The sequence below is a fragment of the Marmota monax genome, unplaced genomic scaffold, assembly GCF_021218885.2.
Source record: "Marmota monax isolate L192 unplaced genomic scaffold, Marmota_monax_Labrador192_F-V1.1 WCK01_AAM20220418_F8-fsc00195, whole genome shotgun sequence".
In the NCBI taxonomy this organism is placed as follows: domain Eukaryota; kingdom Metazoa; phylum Chordata; class Mammalia; order Rodentia; family Sciuridae; genus Marmota; species Marmota monax.
Window position 1 is genome coordinate 2,407,502 of NW_026691979.1, and position 20,264 is coordinate 2,427,765.

The 20,264-nt window shown below is 57.0% G+C and overlaps 1 protein-coding gene across 5 annotated transcripts in view; it reads right to left on the bottom strand.

The window, feature by feature from the left end:
• The window catches only part of Dlgap2 (DLG associated protein 2), a 604,909-nt gene that overhangs the window by 210,327 nt on the left and 374,318 nt on the right, over positions 1 to 20,264 (bottom strand). For 4 of the 5 annotated variants that reach the window (XM_058580233.1, XM_058580237.1, XM_058580239.1 and 1 more), the window contains one exon: positions 9,380 to 9,412. In XM_058580233.1, coding sequence (XP_058436216.1) covers positions 9,380 to 9,412 — 33 coding nt within the window. The other variant, XM_058580246.1, reaches the window with a different exon arrangement.

The window sequence follows — 20,264 nt, forward strand, 5'->3', positions numbered from 1 at the left end:
CAAGACACAGAACTCACTGATCCAGCAGTCTTGAGCACTACGCTAAACACTGCAACGTTCAGCGTCCCTGGAACGCAGTGCCGCCTTCCCGACTGATTCAGGACGGAGCAGAGTCTGCGCAAGGTCTGGAGGTTCTGGGGGGAAGCTGGCCTGGCCCCAGAGCTGCTTAGTTCACACCCTATAGTCCTCATCCACCCCCACATTTTCTCTTCTGCAGAGCATGATTTAGCTTATTTAATCCATAGCTTGTCATCCGGCTTGGTAATGGTTAACCTTACAAGATTTGCTACTGTCAATCTCATGGGGATGTGGCAGGTTCCATGAATCTAAACAACAAGGAACGGTCATCCCTCATGACAATTCTGGCATTTTGAATAATGACCTCCTGTTGGCCAGCGCTGCAACATGTCCAGTAACAGGGGTCAGTTTCTTGACAGAAAGTCGATGGTGCAGAGTCAGAGCCAGGACCTAGGCCAACGCACACGCCAGGGGCAGCACCGGCCTTGAGCAGGCCCTAGCGAGCACAGGAGCACGCACTAAGGCCCAGACCCTCAGGATGAGCACGAGGCCCAGCAGGCAGCCTCAAGTTGTCTCCAGGCCGCTGGTCCAGCCCTTCCCCCTGGGCCAGAGCCTGCTACGTCCCAGGAAAGGAGATGACCCTGACGCAAGGCAGGGTCACAGGAGAAGACACACATTTGGAAACTGCTTTCAGAGCAACAGCAGGGTGCAGAGTCCTGCCCGTGAGCCAGGATAGGTGTGGCCACACCAGGGCCTCCCCAGGACGGGCAGTGGTCACACCAGGGCCCTCCCCAGGATGGCAGTGGTTACACCAGGGCCCTTCCCAGGACAGGTGTGGTCACACCAGGTCTCCCCAGGACAGGCAGTGGTCACACCAGGGTCCTCCCCAGGATGGCAGTGGTCATACCAGGGTCCTCCCCAGGATGGCAGTGGTCATACCAGGTCTCCCCAGGATGGGCAGTGGTCCATACCAGGTCTCCCCAGGATGGCAGTGGTCACACCAGGGCGTCCCTAGGACAGGCAGTGGTCACACCAGGGCCCTCCCCAGGATGAGCAGTGGTCACACCAGGTCTCCCCAGGATGGCAGTGGTCATACCAGGTCTCCCCAGGATGGCAGTGGTCATACCAGGTCTCCCCAGGATGGCAGTGGTCACACCAGGGCCCTCCCCAGGACAGGCAGTGGTCACACCAGGGCCCTCCCCAGGATGAGCAGTGGTCATACCAGGTCTCCCCAGGATGGCAGTGGTCATACCAGGTCTCCCCAGGATGGGCAGTGGTCATACCAGGTCTCCCCAGGATGGCAGTGGTCACACCAGGGCCTCCCTAGGACAGGCAGTGGTCACACCAGGGCCCTCCCCAGGATGAGCAGTGGTCATACCAGGTCTCCCCAGGATGGCAGTGGTCATACCAGGGCCTCCCCAGGACAGGCAGTGGTCACACCAGGGTCCTCCCTAGGATGGGCAGTGGTTACACCAGGGCCTCCCCAGGACGGGCAGTGATCACATCAGGCTCTCCCCAGGACAGGCAGTGGTCACACCAGGTCTCCCCAGGATGGGCAGTGGTCACACCAGGTCTCCCCAGGATGGCAGTGGTCACACTAGGGCCTTTCTTGCCCAGGTCCGGTGAGTCCTTACCCCTGTTTCTAAAGGCTGCCAGAAAAGCTTGCTCCTGCACAATGAGCCTGTTCTGCAGGGCCCTTAGGTCTCCAATCCCCTGGCTCAGGGCCCTGCACATGGAATCCCCTTTGCTGGGTGAGACACCCACTACCTTCAAATCTCACAACCATGGTCAGCAGGGACAGCTTTGGTCACGGCCAGGCTCTGAGCGGGAGGCAGGTGCACAGTGAGATGGGAAGAGCATGGTGCAGGGGAAGGAGAACCGGGAGGCACTCCCAGCAGCCGCAGCCAGAGCCCAAGGCCTTGGCCACCCGCCCCACCAGGAAGGGGGGGCTCTGAGATTCCCAGTCCCTCCATAGCAAACCGTGCCGCCTCTGCGCCTCTCAGAAACCAGGAGGAGCAAATGTCCAGCCTGTGCCTTCAGAGGGTGGCTCCTCCCTCCAGTGACTTCCTGTGACTGCCAGCCTGCTGGTCAATCCTGGCCCCCGCTTGGCTCTGCCCCAGGCCCACGGCTCGAGTTCTGGGTCATTACCTCACAAGATTGGTTGGGGAGGAAACAGTATTCTATGTTGGGCATTTCCTTCCAAGGTCGTTCTGCAGAGAGGCATGGCGTGAAGCCTCGGCCATTCATTACTCATAAGGCTGCTAATGAGAGGGAACCGCAGAGCTAGGAAGGCACATCCATGACAACAGGGGCTTGGGGGCTGCCCGGCAGTCACACAGAGAGGCACACAGAGAAAGGAAGGTCCCAGCCTCAGCAAGGTTCCACGTGGGCCGGCTTTCCCCAGGGGCCCTGTGCACCCTGCCTTTTGGGACACCCTCCCAAGTTTCTTCCCAGACCCCGTGGTGTCCTGGGACTGTGCACCTGGGATGCTGGTGGGAAAATCAAAAGGGCCAGGGGCCAGCAGCTAGCCAGGAGGAGGACAAGCACCAGTGGGCAGGAAGGAGCCCAGGAGCCTCAGGATAGTCTGTCAGCACCCCCTCAGTGCAAAGAAGGCTTCTCACTGGGCACTGCGGCACACACCTGTGATCACAGTGGCTCAGGAGGCTGAGGCAGGAGGACTGTGAGCACAAAGCCAGCTCCAACCACCTAGCCAGGCCCTCAGCAACTCAGCAACCCTGTCTCTAAATAAAATGTAAAAAAGGGCAGGGGTTGGCTCAGTGGGTAGAAGCTCCAGTCTCCCTCGCCGATGGTCTCAGACCCATGGCTGACGCAGCTGCTCTGCAGGCCCTGTGAAGGCAGCCTCGATGCTCAGCCTGGCACCCGCGGGGGTAGGCAGGCAGCTGTGAGCCACAGGGCCATGCTGACCACAAGCCTCCTGTCTTCAACAGTGTCTTGGCCCCTGCCCAGTGGGAGGGAGACCCCAAAATTGTTCCGACAACACTGGCCAGTGGAGAGCTGCAGGTGCCCGCTAGGGAAACCAGGGGGTGAGTGGAGATGAACTAACTTCTGCAGAGGTACTTCATTCTCAGGAAATGCGTGTGCGTGTGTGTGCGTGCACACAGACACAGACACACACACACACACAGCACTTCTCCTTCCCTGGTCCTCCCGGCCCTCAGAGCTGACCAAACCCAGGAGCCGCAGGTCACTGCCGGTGACCAATATATAGGGCACGTGCTTTGTGCAGCTCCTTGGTTGGAGGAGGTTGACGGGGGCAGAGGGTGGCCACCTGGCCAGAGCATAGACTTTGAAGGTGGAACTCGTCCTGTGGACAATGAGGAACCTGACAAAATTTGAGGAAGGAAATGGTAGAATCTGACCCATCCTTCGGAGGTAGGGGCACATCTGGCCATAGCATCAGGGTGACCAGGAACAATTTTCAGGGCTTCTGAGGACCCCAGGGAGGAGAAAGCAGAGGTGCTGCCTCCTGCTCCACCCTGCCCCACCCAGAGAATGTCAGCCAGGTGTACCCGAGTCCATCCGGAAACCAAGAGGGGCCTGAGTTTCTGCAGGTGTTTTCACTCAAAAGCAGAGCTGCTGGGGTGAGGACGTGCTGAACTTCCGCACGCCACAGGAGTAGCCGGCCCCAGGTCCAGCACCACCCTGAACTCGCACTCCTGGCGGGCGGACAGCGACCCACGGCGGTACCAGGCGAGAGCTCGTCTGCTCTGGCTGGTGTGACCAGCAGCCCCTGTGCCCATGGACAAGGCACGTGTGTCACAGGGATGGGTGTGGCTTCCTCCCTCTGGCCCTTCGTTTCCAGTGCAGACATGGAGCTGCAGCCCCGTGGAGCACTAGTGACCCGGCTCTGCCTCTCAGGACACTCGAGTCCTGCCACGGTGCATTCTGTGCTCTGCTTCCTGCCCCTGCCCGCTCCCGGCTGCACTGAGAGCCACACTGAGCTGGGGCACCTTACTCCCCTGACCGTCTCGGCAACCTTGGACATCACTCCAGTGTCACCTGCATCCATCCTGATGACGGGGACCCCCTGAAAGTCACCACACTGCAGGCAGTCTGTCCACGTGCTTTCTCTGGCTACACGCAACATTATCTGCATCATGTTCTGAAGTTTTACTTTGTGAAACGTGAGTGTATTTTATGTGCTTTTGGTCTTGGGAGTCTTTAGAGAGGAAGGCCAGGTTAACACCCCCTTCTCTCCACTCTGACTTTGCGTCCGTGCTTCCAGGCCCACCTTCCAGGACCTCGGCTCTTCTTTCCTATTATCTTTATGTCTCTCATGCAAGGCTCTAGGTGATGTCCTCAAGCCTATTTTCTAGTTTGCTCCTTCTCTCTCCAGCTCCGTCTAGTCCACTTTACAGAGACCACAAGGAAGCCAATTCTAATCACCACATGGTTCAGTTTGATTTTAACCTCTTTTTCATACCAGCTTACGTTTGGAGTTCCTTTCCTTTTAAAAGGAAGTTCATTCAATAATCTTCAGCATGCCCCATGCCCATGCAGCCTGCTGTTCCCAGTGTGTGGCTAGCTCATTCTTGAGTTGCCCTACCTTCTCGCCCCCTGAGGTTTTTACTTGGGCTGTGACCCTATATTCTAAGCTTATCTAGAGTAGGGTGCTCATCCATGGAGGAGGTGGCCCCTGCCCTGGGCATCAGAGGCTCTGTCCCCCAGAGCCTTGGTTGCTGATGGGGTCCTGTTCACAGACCTTACCCCGCAGTTGCTCCCCAGTGCCCAGGTGGTGGGCACGCAGAGCTGGCCCCTGCACCTGTGGTGAGCGTTTCTGTGGGAGAGTCATGCTCCACCCATAGCTCAGGGCCAGGGATGAACTGCTGCTACGCTTTCCTGGCCAGTGGTTTTCTTTTGTCTCCTCACACACGGGGAGGTTCGCTGACCACATCTAACTACGGGGCTCAGGCCGGGTGCCTCCCTCCACCGCCTGGGCTCACTGGGCCACCACATCCCTGGGGCTGCAGCGTGCTGCACCAGCCTGGTTCTTTCTGGACTGGGTTTCTCAGCCTGGCTCAGGTCCCTTCCTGGGGCTGGTTTCTTTCCTTCTCTCATTCAAGCTGAGCGATGCAGTGAGGTGAATGTCACTGTGCCACACTGCAGCACGTTCACGTGTGTTTAGTGGGAAGGACAGTTCCTGCATCCACTCAGACTTCCACCTCTCCACGGCCCGTCACCCTGGACTTTCAGGACACTAAAACAGGGACAATTCTGGGGCCCTGGGAGACCAGCTGCATGGCTTTGCAGCTCCCACGTGACACTGTTTTTTCTGGAAGGCCTGGCCATGCCGAGAACTTTGTGGTGAGGGTCAGCTTCCCCTCCCTGTTTAAGAGTGGCCTTCAAGAAGGCCACCCCTGTCCGAAGCACACGACTCAAAGGCACACATGTCTCATGTGGGGAGTGTGCAGTAGTCACCCCTATGTCTGCAGAGAGGGGGGAAGAGGGACGCTGTGGGGGCAGAAGGGCAGCCACGTCCACTGTTCCAAAGCAGCCTCGACACCGAATCTGGACGTGACTTATCAAGATGACTCTTACACAGGCACAAAAACATAGAGGAGTCTCCCATTGTCCAGAGTCACTGTGGGGAGAACCTCCGGTTTCTCATGTTAAAAAGTCAAAAATGAGATTCTGCTTAGGGGGCTGGCGATGTGGCTCAAGCGGTAACGCGCTCGCCTGGCATGTGCGGAGCGCTGGGTTTGATCCTCAGCACCACATAAAATAAAATAAAGATGTTGTGTGTCCCGAAAACTGAAAACTAAATATCAAAATCTCTCTCTCTCTCTCTCTCTCTCTCTCTCTCTCTCTGAAAAAAAAAAAAAGATTCTACTTAGCACAGAAACCCCCTGCTGCTTCCTAACCATGCACAGTGAAGGGGGAAGAGGTACTTCTGTTTCTTTCTTTCCATGCTAAATATAAGATTTCGTCAAAAATTCCCAGAGCAGCATGTGATTTGTGTGTTTCTAGAGGATTGAAATAAATACAAAACAAAATAAAAATAGATTTAGATGGGTAGAGTTTACCTTAAGCTTTTAAAGATTGTTTTTAAAACCTGCATTTTGCTTTCCCGTGTGTGTGGATGCCACCACAAGTAGCCCACTTCTCCCTGGAGTCACAATCTCAGGCATCTACTTCTGAGGACTTGTAAGCTGAAATGCACCCCAGTGATCTTGCCACTACTCCTGCATGCCAAGTGGGCATCCTAACAGCTCGTCTCTTAGTTTCACTTCGGCTAAGCAGCATGGGTCTGAGCCGCTGTCTGCACACTGGAGAGGACTGTGGTAAGTGCTAGCCTCCATCATCAATACCCATCTTCCACATTACAACATCTATTTGCTGGGAGGGAAAATTAACCATAAAACGTAGGCAAAGACAAGTCCATGAGCCGGCATCTGCGGCCCTGCCAAATACCTGTATTTTTGTCCCGTAGTCTTACTAATACGCAAATGGTAGCTATCATGCACCTGTCAATGAAGTTTGAAAATTATTTACACTCTTAAATAATTTCTCTGCATCAAATTGACAGATGGTACAGGAATTTTTGCTGTGTTGAGATAAACTAACAGTAGTTCTCTTGTTGTATGGCCAGTAAATTCACTGTTTAAAATGAACAGGAAATGCAAGGAAAATGATACGAATTGAGGCAGTCGTCTCAGAATTAAACTGGCAAGTTATTACAACAACTGAAATTGTTCTTAGTAATCTTATGGCTATTTATCTGTTTTAAGATGGGTCTCTGCAGCAGTGGTGGGTCTGCACACAACTAAAAGACCCCCGCATTTCAGGTGGACCCACACCTCCAGGACTCACAGCTGGGTGACCTCTGTATTTTGAATCAAAAGAAAGACGCCCGTAAATAGCAGCAGATCCCAAAGCATCACCCCTCATAGAAACAGTCCTCCAGGTCTCAGGAGCTTGCAGTATAGACAGGCAATGGCTTGTTTGTGGAAGTTCCTGTCTACATTTTATAACACTTATAACTTGGGGTACCCTGAAAACCAGGACCTGCCACTCTAGGGGCTACAGCTGTAGAATTCTGAGGCCTCTGGGGTCCTATAAATGGCCCTGCTTGACTCATTTGCTCCACAGGTATTATTCTCTGAGACTGCCAATCATCGAATCTTCACTAAAGAACACTCTCTCCAACAGATGGTGTTCCACCCACCCTGGAAGGCACAAGGCTGCTAACAGCTTCAAACATGGGGGAGAAACGCTGGTGCTCAACTCGGGACCTCAGGAGAGGTGCAGCCAGCTCGGAGCTGCTCAGTGTCCAGGCCTGGCCCTGACCTCTCCTGCACAGAGCGTTTGTGAGCTAGCTAATAGGTGCTGCCGAAGCAATGACCGAACCAAAGCGGATTCCAGATTCCATCCCTGCACCCAGCCAGCTCTCAGACTGATTCCTTAAATGATTTAAAACGTATGAATATTCATCTGACAGTGCGTCTCAAAAGATAAGGCAGAGCCGAGGCAGCCCTTCCTGGCTATCTCTGATCTAGAGCAATTCTGCCCGCATATCTGAGCCCCAGGAGGCCCCAGGGCACCGTGTCACATCAGGGAGCAGGGGAGGCAGGGGCAGCCAGCCCCACTGCCCTCATCCCATGCCCCACAGACCCCAACCTCAGCCGGACGGTCCTCCTTGCCCCACGGTCTCCTCTGGCCAGACAGCTGGGATCCTTCTCCGGGGAGTTGATCCATCCTCTAGGGCAGTGATGGACACACTGGGTCCCTCTCCTGTGATGCACAGCTCAACTGGCACTGCTGAGGTTGGTGATGTGCAGATTAAAGCAGGGCAGGAGACAGGCACCCCAGGCGACCAGGTGGGCATGCTGCTGGGATGACTCGGGTGTGGGGCTGGGAACCTGGAGCGGAGTGACCCACTTCTCTGAGTACAAGTACACTGCAGCATCTCGGGTCAGCCCAGGAGACCCGTGGACTTCGGCTCCACATGACTGCCCAGAACATTCACAGAAATGGCCCGACACCCACCGTGGTGAGTGCCCTGCGGCCTCAATCTGAATCAGCATGATTCACCACACCTCACTGCCACCCAACAGCACTGAGCCACGTGCAGTGGGGGGACAATCCACGCAGCACACAGCCCTGGGCAGGACACAGGCGTGCCTTATCAGGAGCAGCAGATGGGAGCAGCCTGAGGACACATCTCAACTTCTCCAGCACAGGAGCACCCAGAGCCTCCCACAAGGGCACGGACAGCCAGACACGGACAGCCGGCACACGCTCCTGGGTGGGAAAGACAGGAGCAGCCATAGAGGCAGACACCGAAGGACACAGACAGGTGGGGGACCTCACAGCTCACATCTGCCTTGGCATCCCCAGGACCCATGTCCCCACCCACGGTCCCCATTCTGAGAAGCCCTGAGTCCAGCCACAGAGGCTTTGTGCAAAAGAGAAGCTCACGACATTGAGATGTGGGCTACTGACTTCACCTTTGATGCTTCTAGGCAGGCACAAGCACTCAGCGGCACCAGGAACAGCAGAAGCCCTGGTCCAGTGCCCCAGTTACCTCCCAGTTGAGGAAACCACGTGTGGTAGAATTTCCAAGTTAGTCTGCCTTCTCTTGTTTTTCATTTTCGGGTAAGATCTAGGTGGATCCAAGCTGCAGCACTGAGCAAACTGGTCTCCAGAGCATTCTGCGGGAGCTCCGGCACCCGCAGGCAGGCCGGGCCAGGCTGTCTCCCCAGGCCCTGGGACTGCCTGTTTCCAAACCCATTGGCATCTTTCTGCTGAGAGCAGACTACAGAACAGAACCCAGCTTAACTGGAGTCCCCGCCCTGGGGGCGAGAGTCTGCATGCTCCTTCATGCCCCAATCCTGCATTGAAAACCCTGCACAGTCTGGCTTTTGCTATCTTGGAACATAGCTAACAAATGGTCAGTTCAGAAGACCCACTTTCAAGTGTGCCCTAGACATCGAGACTCCAGGTGGAGTTCAAACTCCGCAGACCGTCAACGGCCAGTGACGGCCAGCAATGGCCCACATGCCACTCGGTTCCAAACACTCATCGTCCCTGGCACCTTCAGTAATATATTTAAAGCCAAAAATATGTTTTGATATCTATTATTTGGAGAAACATGGCTAAAATTTGCAAATCAAAAACAGAGAAAGAAAGAAAAGAAAGGATTGCAGTTGGCTGTGGCACTGGTGCTTCCCCCGCCCAGCGCTCAGGTGCCTTACCTGACTTTACTCAGTTTCCATCAACACCACAAAGAACACACTTCCAACGCCGCCTTCTCTAAGGAGCCCCAGCTTCCGTCAACACCAATGCAGCCTCACCCCCAGGCGTCCCCACCTGAGCAGGTGAACAGGGCAGGAGTACTCACCTTCCGGCTCCCCGCAGAGGGTGCACTGCGACTCTGCAACAGAACAGAGAGAAGGGTTACTCCCAGAGCGCAGCCCGCAGGGCCCATCACACGCACAGCCACACGCCGCAGCTCCACGGACGGGGAGCAGCTGGGCCACGCCACAGTCTGGAGACCTCGGCAGACGCAGCCATCCCGACCTTGCACTTCAGCAGGCTTTCCCCAAAACCACCCCTGACAGATGTCTTCTGTGTTACATTGCATTAAAATAATGACCTCACTCTACCACAGGCACAGGCACCGTCAGATACACTGCCGTCCCTGCGCCCGGCTCAGCACACTCAAGCTACTTAGACGGAAAAAGAATGGTCTATTTTACCATTTAATTTCAATATTTAAATTTTACTTTGCCCAAAACTCTGTTGTATCTCCTTTCAGACACATGAATTATGAGCAAAGGTAAAACATATTTTGGTAGAAACACTAAAATCTACAAATATGGGTGGAACCCTCCACAAAGAGGCCCATGACTTCACATTCGGCTCTGCAGAACCAAGGAAGGTGCCGGGCATCGTGACCTTGATCCCCAGGCTGTGAGACACAAGTGCACAGAGGTGGGAGGGGAGGCAGGATTTGGCCACCATCACCTCTCCTGTAGGACTTTGGGGCAGGGGACCCTGCAGCCCTGACACAGGCACAGTGATGTCCACCGCAGGGCTGGGAGGAATCAAGGAGCCGGTGTGTCCACTGTGACAGCAGCTGGGTTTGGTCCTGGCCATGCTGGCTGCTGGGCCCACACCACCAGGCAAGCACATACTCCCGTCCCACTGACAGCCCAGGGCCACAGGGGAGGCATGGCCACGGGGGTGAAACTGGGGACAAGCTGTAGACAGGAGAAGGGAACAGCCACACCCAGGAGGCCTGGGGAGGGTGGCCAAGCAGGACTGCAGACTCGTCTGCAGGAGCCTCCTGACAGGGTTCGTGGCAGGGGCTGGGGACATCTGGAGGACACTGGGGAGCTGCACATTGGGGTCTCTTCTGGATGAGAAGCAGGAGGGAGCCTCTTATTCACTGTCCATGTGCTGGCCTTTGTGGGCAGTGGGAGGGAAGGGGGCCCAGGTAGCAGGGTTGGGAGACCACAGCCTGTGTCCTTGTGGGCAGTGGGAAGGGAGGGGACCCCTGGTGGAGGGGCTGGGAGACCATGTCCTGGGCCCACAGTGGGCAGTGGGAAGGGAGAGGGCCCCAGGCAGGGGGGCTGGGAGACCACAGCCTGGGCCCACAGTGGACAGTGGGAGGGAAGGGGGCCCCAGGTAGCAGGGTTGGGAGACCACAGCCTGTGTCCTTGTGGGCAGTGGGAAGGGAGGGGACCCCTGGTGGAGGGGCTGGGAGACCATGTCCTGGGCCCACAGTGGGCAGTGGGAAGGGAGAGGGCCCCAGGCAGGGGGGCTGGGAGACCACAGCCTGGGCCCACAGTGGACAGTGGGAGGGAAAGGGGCCCCTAGGGACTGGACATCCACAGTGTGCTGTGTTCCTGGAACGTGCTTCCAACCTGATTCTGGACCACACTCTGCCATTAAGGACGCAACGCAGGGTTGGCCTCACACGCAGCCCAGGCCACATCTTCAGGAACTGTTACCTTCATGTGCTGAGCCTAGCCATGGGCTGGCCCAACCATGAGGGGGTACACCTCCCCGCCTCCTCTACAGAGGCTGACTGAGCCTCCCAGGGCAGCCCTGGGTTATCAGGCGAGGTGGCGAGGTCTGTGCTCTTTCCAGTGGATGCATTTGGGGAAGCGAATCTGCGTTGAAGCAGTTGACTCCAGAGAGCACCAAGGCTCAGTGTGCTGGGATCTGGGACAAATGCCAGCACACAGGAGCCACCAGCCTGCCACTGGGAGGCCCTGGGGAGCCACCAGCCTGCCACTGGGAGGCCCGTGGGGCATCCCGCTCCCCGTTCTACAGGTCAGTCTCCAGAAGCAGAACCACCTGCCGTGGGCTGGCTGACCTCACCAAGCACACTCCTGACGGTAATGACCCCACGCCACACTGAAGACCCCTGCTCCCCCGGGCAGCTCCTACCCTCATCAGGGTCCTGGAGAGCAGGGTCAGGCAGCCCAAAGGGTCAGCAGGGCACAGCAGTGAAACTCAGGAGGCACGGCACGCTGTGCAGTCACACCCTCCCTGCAGAGCTCACCTGGGAGCTGCCGGTTCGGCCAGTGACCTGGGGTTTCCCAGAGGTGGGAGAACGCACCAGGGGAAGGAGCCTGGGGCAGCTCACTGTGCAGACCACCCCCAGCCGGAGGCGAGTCCTGCAGGGGCCTCAGGGCATGCACATCCTTTGCACAGAGGAACGCGGACCCTCCACACTCAGCCTGGCTGCACATTGGTTCACGTCCTTCCGTCAATCAGAGAATGTGAACGGCAGAGGGTCCTCGTAGAGAGCCAGGTCATGCCAATGGAAATACAGGATGTGTGCCTTCCCTGGCATTGAGACCCTTCAGTGAGGAGGAACATGTGTGAGCCAGCCGGTGTAGACAACCCACCATGAGCCAGCCGGCGCAGACCTAGAATGAGGACCAAGTAGCCTGTGTTCTAGCAGGTGGAGACCTTCAGTGCTGTGAGCCAGTGGGAGGAGGCCCACCGAGAGGACCAGGGGGCCCGTCTGTAGCAGGTGCTGCAGGCTTGGTGTCCCGCTTGTGCTCCTGCAGCAGGCCGCGTGGCACCTGGGGGAGGTGTTCACTGGGGCAAGCCCTCCAGGAGTTCCTGGGCTCAGTCACTTCCTGTCTGCCTCCCAGCCACCCCGAGGTGACAGTCTCCTCTGTCACATCCTTCCCCCACGGGGCTGTGCCTCACCACAGCACAAAACCACAGGCCACCCAACCCTGCACTGAAACCTCTGAAACTGTCAGCCAGAATCAACCTCCCCTCCTTAGAAGCGATTATCTCAGCGTCTCAGTGACAGGCCAGCACGGCAGTCAGGTCCTCGCTGTAGGCGTAGGGGGGTCTCCTCAGAGGCGGGACCTGTGCGGGCGGCTCGGTACATGGGGTGAAGGCAGGGGTGGCTTGGGGTCCTTGTCTAGAAGTCACTTGGGGTCCTCACATGCTACAGCAGGGGGCTGCGTTCCTCACTGGCTGCCTGGGGAGCCTGCCTGGGCAGGAGGCGCCAGCCAGGCGGAGCAGCAGGCAGGTCAAACTGCAGGATGTCTGGACCCCAGGGTCGTCCTGCAGAAGGGGCGGGAGGGGACGGAGAGGCGGCGGTGTCCTGGGGAGGCACCATCCAACAGGGATGGCAGCACCAGGGACAACAGCAGGCATTGCTGAGGCCATGTCTGTACCTCAAGGCCTACGCCGGGTCCTTTGTCATCTCCTTCTGTGACTCTGAGAATGAGTGGGGACACAGGGTACCTGACAGGGCCACAGTTTAATCACGACTCACCATAAAATACTGTTTCACACAGGAATGTGCGGCTCATCCCCACAGAGGACAGGACAGGAGGCCAGGCATCGAGGGCTCAGACCCAGCGTGCCGGTGATCGGGGGAGGCCTGGCTCGAGGCCACATGTCGGCCTCCGAGCCTTGACTTACCCTCTCACCCGCTTCCGAGGGTGGGCGGAGCCACTGCTGGCAGCAAAGGGAACAAGTCCCGCAGGACACGGGCCCGGTGGCAGGCGCCCTGCTGGGGCTAGTGCAGGCCAGGCCCTGCCTGCATCCCCTGCCTCGCGTGCTCCCCTGGCCACTCCCTGCCTTGGTGCTTGCTGTCCCCAGTCCCCAGGATCCAGCCCAGTGGAAGGCAATCTCCCCATGGAGTTCCAGGGCAGGACCTAGGTGTCACTTCCCTCCCCAGGGAGCACCCACTGACAGCACACCCGAGGCAGATGGCACTGGAGGGACAGACGCACCGCGGACGCCTGAGCACTGGTGCAGACCTGGGATCAGGAGAGCAGGGCCCAGTCATGCTGGTCACCACGGACGAGAGTTGGCCTGACCCAGCCTGTGATCTCCCTGTGCAGGGTCAGCCCTGGGAGAAGGGGATCAGGCCCAAAGCTCCACAGCATGCACCCCAAGAGCACAGCCCACACTTTCTTGGCGTGGGCATGTCCTGTTTTGGATAGTCCTGTATACTTCTGGCAGTGCTAGAGATTGTGCCCAGGGCCTTGCGTGTGAGGGCTAGTGCTCTGCCCCTGAGTACACCCATCCTGTGTGCACCTTATTTGATTTCCCAGGAAAGGGCAGGGCGGGCCTCTGTGTAAGTTCCTAAAGCACCTGCCTGCGGAGGGAACTCAGTGCACACACATGCTTGAAAGGAGCGCCCAGCTCTGAACATGGAGTAGCGTCCACACGGGCTCTCTTCCTGCCTCACAGTGGACAGCCGGCCCCCCTCCCCAGCTCCAGGGGCCACAGGGGTCAGGGTGCAGGTGATGGGACACAACCTCCTGCATCCTGGTGCTCGGGTGCCCAGCAGGCAGTGGCCGCAGCAGGGCTGAGCAGGTAAGGCCACGTGGCCAAGACTCCAGGCTAGGGGAGTCACAAGGTCACAGCAGGGGCACCAGTCTCCTGAAGCTTCTCCAAATCCAGCCACAAATGCCAAAGTATCGTGCAGAGTAGGCCTCATGCCACCTGAGCAGAAGGCCCCGGGGCTCAGCCCCGAGAGGGGGACTGGCTGAGAAGGGACACCAGAGAAGGCTTAGGGCAAGGAGGCCGTGGGCACTGGGCAAGGAGGGCCTGACAGCAGCTCCCTACAGCCTCCTGGCCGCCTCCAGCTGGGGCCAAGACTCAGAGGAGCAGACACCACTGCTACCTTCCTGTCCTCGGCCTCAGGGCACAGGTCTCATGGCTCCACCCTGCTCCACATGCCCTCTGGACAGAGCTGGAGAGGCCTGGCCACCTCAGAGTAGCCCCTGGGACTGTCAGTACCTCTGGAGCCACAGAGCCTTGACCGCCGTCAGGCAAACAGGCACTCACCTGTCCTAGCATAAGCCACAGGACACCACAATCACGTGGCCACACCACAGCCTGCCTCTTTGGCAATGTGGCCACATACGTGCAGGATACAGCATGACCACACAGGGTGCCTTGGGATGACAGGACAAGGTGACAAGGTGACTGCGTGACGTGTGTCATGACTACAACACTATCACATGACGGGACGTCACTGCCAAGAACCTGACTCCTCGTCACCCGAGACACACTTACGTTGATTGTGATCTGTGTGACGTGGGGTGTGGTGCTCACATGGTACAGTACCCCACATAGGACCCAGAGGAAAGCTGCCTGCACCTCACTTTGACATGGTCCTGTGTCTACGGCTCACTAGGTGTTTAGGGAGGACCTCTCGTGGGCCAGCGTGGAGCAGGGGCCAGGCTCTGCCTCACATCATGGTGACCGGCAGTGTGTTTAGCAGCGGGTAGAGGCCCAGCAGGACAAGAGCAGGCTCACAGGATGGGAAGGTCCTGAGGTGCCCGCACTGGGCCGCGCTGTACACACCACCAGGACCGCTCCCTTGTGGGGGATCACCCCCATTGACACCATGATGACTACGATGACCGCTGCCCCGGAGGCGCCTGTCTCCTCAGGGACACCTCCACGCACTCATCCACTCAGCCCATCCTGGAGTGTCTGCCGTCGGGGGTGCTGCTGGGGCCAAGCGGACGACCCCTCTGCTCTTCAGCCCTCCTGCCGAGGCCAGGCAGTGCTAGGCGCACGCGCAGAGCTGCAGCCCCTCCCGAGCCACAGTGCTCTCCAGAGCCAGATCCTGAAGGTCATGCTTGCCTTTGGGACAAATTTGGGGGGCAGAACTGACCTTCAGAATCAGCTCAACCTAGAAGAGTTGAATGATTTATTGGAATCTCTGAGGAAAACAGCATCCTGTTATTACTCAATCCAAATATATTCTCTGGGCCCACAGAGTAGAAACAACCCAAAGGTGAAGGGCCGGCTCTCCCACCGACCACACTGACTATCCATTTGCATCTGTGACCATGGACACTGCTCATGACACTAATCTCGTCCCCCCACGACAGCTCTGTGAATAGCCAGCATTCTCAGTCCCTCCTTCAGTTAGAGAGAGAGATGCCCGTGAGAAGTGTGACCTGCCTGTGGCCAGTCACGGGCCACGGAGTAGGCCGAGCAAGGTTCTGGCAACGTCCAACCTGTTCTGCCAGCAGACCATTCTGTACCCACTCCCACACGTCAGAAATGACCAAGGGCCACAGAGCAGGGTTCCAGGGCAGCCTCTGCAACGGCCCAGGCCCATGGGACTCACCCGAACGAGTGGTGCGCGCCCACAGACCCAGGGCAAGATGTACACTTGGGCACAGGCAAGGTGCCCGGGCAGGGCCAGCCACCCAGCTCCACGGCGGCCGGTGTGCTCTGAAGTGCATGCTCAACGCTAAGAACCCTCCCGTCCCCAGATCCACAAGGACAGGACTGTCCTTTCCCATCAACTCAGCCGCTCCCAGGCAGGGCAGCAGGGGACCATGTGCTAATGTGACTCCTGGTTTCTGAGTCTGTCCCAGTTCAGTCTCTTTGATGTCATAAGCCACCACAACAGCCCCTCTCCCAGGACCCCGAGGTGCCCTGGGGCCATGCTGGTGCCGCTGCTCATCTGTCTTCATGGCTGCGCGTGTCGGCCATCTGCCCTCATGCCTCTAACTACCACTCGTCTGTGCCCAGGAGGCCCCGAGCTTCGGGCTCCAAGGCCCGCCTGCTGCCAACGCTGTGCTCCTGGCTGAAGCCCGGCATGCCGTCCTCTGAGACACCGGCTCCCAGGCCAGACCCGAAACCTCTTTTTTCTACAAGAAGGCAGCCCACCCAGCCTCACCCGGAGGCCTCCAGGTGCCTCTGCCCAGGTCCCCGAGGTCCAGGCACCACTGTTTCTGCCAGTCTCTGAGTCAGCACCCGCATTGTGGCCAACGTGAGCCATCAAGAGCACAGAGCATTCTAGAACGAGCTTCAGGACACGCGAGTGGTTTCCCGCACCTAGCTCTGGACACTCACTGCCCAGCTGGTCCAGCCCGAACCCTCTGTGGCTCCAACCTAAATCAGGGCATGTGAGGGCAGGTGCCCTGATTCCTGGTTGGTCTGGGCACTGGGGCCACTGTCTCGAGCCCCCACCCCGCAGCAGCCCTGTGCACACAGCGGATCAGGGCGGAAGCACGAAGACTGATTCTTCTCTGACACCTCTTAACCCCTAACTCCAGCATTTGCAGCACCTCTGCTTGCTAGCACCCCCTGACCTGTGCCAGAGCCCCCAGCACCCACTGGGTGACTTGAAAGCACACACCTGGCCATGCCTGGCCCTCCTCTAGGCCCCCTGTGTTCCCCCTCATGTTCAAAGAGAAGCTGCTGTCCCTCGGCACCTGCAAAGCCCCACGCTTCAGAGCTGCTCCCTGGCCAGAGTATGGGCCCCATGCAGAGCTGGGGCTCCATCCCAAGTGGGAGAGTGCCTGACCCACCTTTTCCCTCTGGAACATCCTGAATCCCAACACCAGTGTCTCTCTATCCAGTGAAGACCGTGCTGCACAAACCCCTCATCTAGGGGTGTCCCTGCACCCTCTGGGAGCATTTTGCATTTTCTCACAGGTCCTGCTCACCTCCACCTCCTACGCAGCTGGCTGCAGGCACCCCAAAGCCGGAACCTGCTCTGATGAGGGGACGCGTCAGACCCGAGACCCTCCAGAACAGGTTAACTAAGTGCAGAAGCTCGACTCCCACCATGAGGACATGAAGCCGCGGGATCACAAGCACCAGGACTTCATCCATGGCTCCGCCAGGCAGGGGCGGGTGGCTAGGACATTGGCTGAGATGGACTTAGAGACGGACAGGAGTAGCCTGGGCAGTGGAGTAGCCACCAGGTGCCTGCCTGCCCTGCATCGAATCAAGCAGACCAACACCCTTCCTCCCTGCAGGTCCTGAGGTCCTCTGAGTTGTGGTTGTGGCTCTGGGAGGTCTCCACCCTTCATTCAGGAGCCCTGAGGACATCGTGCCCAGCTGGCCATGCACTGGGGCATCACTGAACTTCCTGCTGCTGAGAAAGAGGATGTTTCCAACAGTCATATCTCACGTTATTGGTTCCTGTCCATCAGTCTAACAATGTCGACCTCCTGTTGCATTTGTGCTACCAACGACGCCCACCCTGAGCCATCCACCCACTACTCCCACAGGCTTCTGACTGTAGGCATACGTGGAGTGCACATGTACGCACACATGTATGTGCAGCTATGCACACAAATACACGTGCTCTGTGTCACCTATTACTACAGAACTGTGTGTATCTGCAACATGAATACATGCAGATACATCCTATGTACATGTAAATCATACATATGCGTCTCCTGCATATACGCCTCACATGAGCAGACTGGCAGGTGTGGAGATGGGGTCATGTGGATGAGATGTGTGTGCTGTGAGTGTCCTAACAGAGGGGGGTCCTCCCCTGGCTCACGAATGCCTGTCAATGTTTCCTAGAGTAGGCGTTTTCTATTCCCTACACACTCTGAATGCCACACCCAGAACACAAACGGTGGCCTCAGGAGACCTGACCTACTTCTCCTGTTGCTGTCAGAATGAAGGACATGTACTGAGAGGCCCAGGTTGGTGTAGCCCAGGTAGGCTGGCCCAGGGCACGTGCCCTGTGGGGGCAGAGACAGGAGAAGGCCTGTCGGAGGCTGCTCTAGGGCTCTCCGGTTCCCTGAGCCTGAACACTTGCACTAGCACATGGGCATCAAATGCCCTTCCCTGACTTGGGGGTCCTTTCTTTGATCCAAGTGTCAGCAAAATGCCCCTCATTCCTGAGCCTGTCTTCTGCTCTTGGCTGGGACTCAGTGATGGTGGGAAGGCTCAGGGCTCGAGCCCTGGTGTGACTTAGCACCTGCACGGAGGCCGTCATCCACAGTCAGGTTTGGGTCCACTGTTTGCTGCGCAGAGAAAGAACCCCACGCAGAAGTCCTGGCAACAGGCCCTAGGCATGGCTGTCATACGCTGTTTTACTTGAATTTCTGTTTTCCGTTTTTTGACCTATCACAGAGACCTGTTTTTCCCATTTTTCTCACTAGTAGGCAGAGCACAAGGTTGAAAGGCCGTTAAACCTTCTTGTAAATGTAAGGTCTTTAGGAACAATTTTTAATTTATCTTTCAATTTTCAAAGAGAATAAGTCTGCAATAGCTTTAGACTCTACAAAATATTCTAAATTAGCTAGAAACAGAGTAATGTTGGAAGCTTTGTCTCCAGTTCTGAAAAGGCTGGAATTAATTCAAAATGTGGGCTCCCAAGACCACACTGACCATGCAGCCTCTGGGGAGCAGGAAGGAGCCCCAGTTCAGGGCCCTGCCTGTTTCCCTGGTGGGCAGAGGGGAGGAGACAGGAGGAGCCTGCTGCACCCGGGCAGCCACCAGCAGCGCTACCAGCAGAAGGGCAGAGGGTGCCATGGTGGGCTTTGGAGCGGCCAGTGCACTCAAAGGCATGGTCACTTCCAATACATGCAGATACAACCTATGTACATGTACGTTGTGGACAGAACTGAATGTAGTGGAAGTATCTCTACACTTCCAGATATGACTGTCTCCAGAACTCCGCAACCATGGTTGGGGGCCGCTCCTGAATTGCTCAGTTTTATTTGAGCCAATTACCCACATCCTGAGCATTGAATTGATGAGAAGTTAGGGGATTTCAAAGCAAGAAGCAGATGCCTGCAGGATCCTCTCTGTGACACATTTAAGATACTTAGTAGCCAAGTACACTCACTGGAGTTGAAAGTTAGTTACTGATTGCTGGTAAAGTAACAGGAACAATTATAACAGAAATTTTAACAGGCCTGTTTCCTGAGTGGATCTTATTAGGGACAAGTCCTGGTCCCCTCCTCCGAGTGAGGCACCTGGCCCCGCTGTGTCTGTGTGCACTAAGATCTGCGTGTCTTTTTGCCCGGTTCTGCCTGGGAGGCGACTAATGATTTAAAAAAAATAACAGCTTTTTTCAGATGTCACTCACTCACCATATAATTTCCTCATTAAAATGGGAGCTCCTAAGTCCCATGTTCGACAATATGCTGCAAAACAGCGCAACCACTGCCACATCAATTTAGAACACTTCCACCACCCCAACAACAAGCCTGTGCCTGGTGGGGTCAGGCACATCCCTTCTGCCTGGGACCCTGCAAGCCACTGCTTTCTGAGTAGGTTTCCTTGTGCTGAGCGTTTCCCAGGATGGGTCCTGCAGCGGCTTCTGTGACTGGCTCCTGTTGCATGGCCGAGGGTCTCCAAGGCTCGACAAGTTTGTTGCACACACCAGGCTGCACCTCTTCTCGTGGCGAGGCTGCCCCGTCCAGGTGGGCAGAGCGAGAGAGCTCGTCATCCCCGAGGCGGTAGACACTACACCACTTCCACTCCTTGAAGAATGATGCCAGACCAACTTTCCTGCACAAGGTCCTGGGTGGTATGCTCCCTTATGTTGGGGACACACCATGACATGGAGTTCCTGGTGACATGGTGACTCAGTATTTGACCCCAAAGGCTGCACCATTTCCAGTCCCAACAGTAGCACAGGAGGCTTCCAGCTTCTCCACTTTGGCCAGCACCTGCTGTTGCTGGTCTCTGGTTCCTGCCGTGAGAAGGGTGTGAAGTGGCGCCATGGTGCTTTCTGCTGAACTTCCTGCAGGCTGACCACCGCGAGCCGCCCTTCTCTGGAGAAATGCCTTTGGAAGCCCTTCGCCTGCCTTGCTTGCCTGTCTTCTGGAGACCGACAGTTACGGAGTCCTGGTGAGTTCTAGATACAGGCCTGTTTAGATGACGATTTACAAGGGTGTTCCCCGTAGTGGGGGTGTGCTTCACTGTATGATGCTGACCTCCCAGCTCCTTCGGGTGGAGCTCAGCCACTGCACCCTCCCTCACCCTGCTTTTGGTGTCACAGCTAA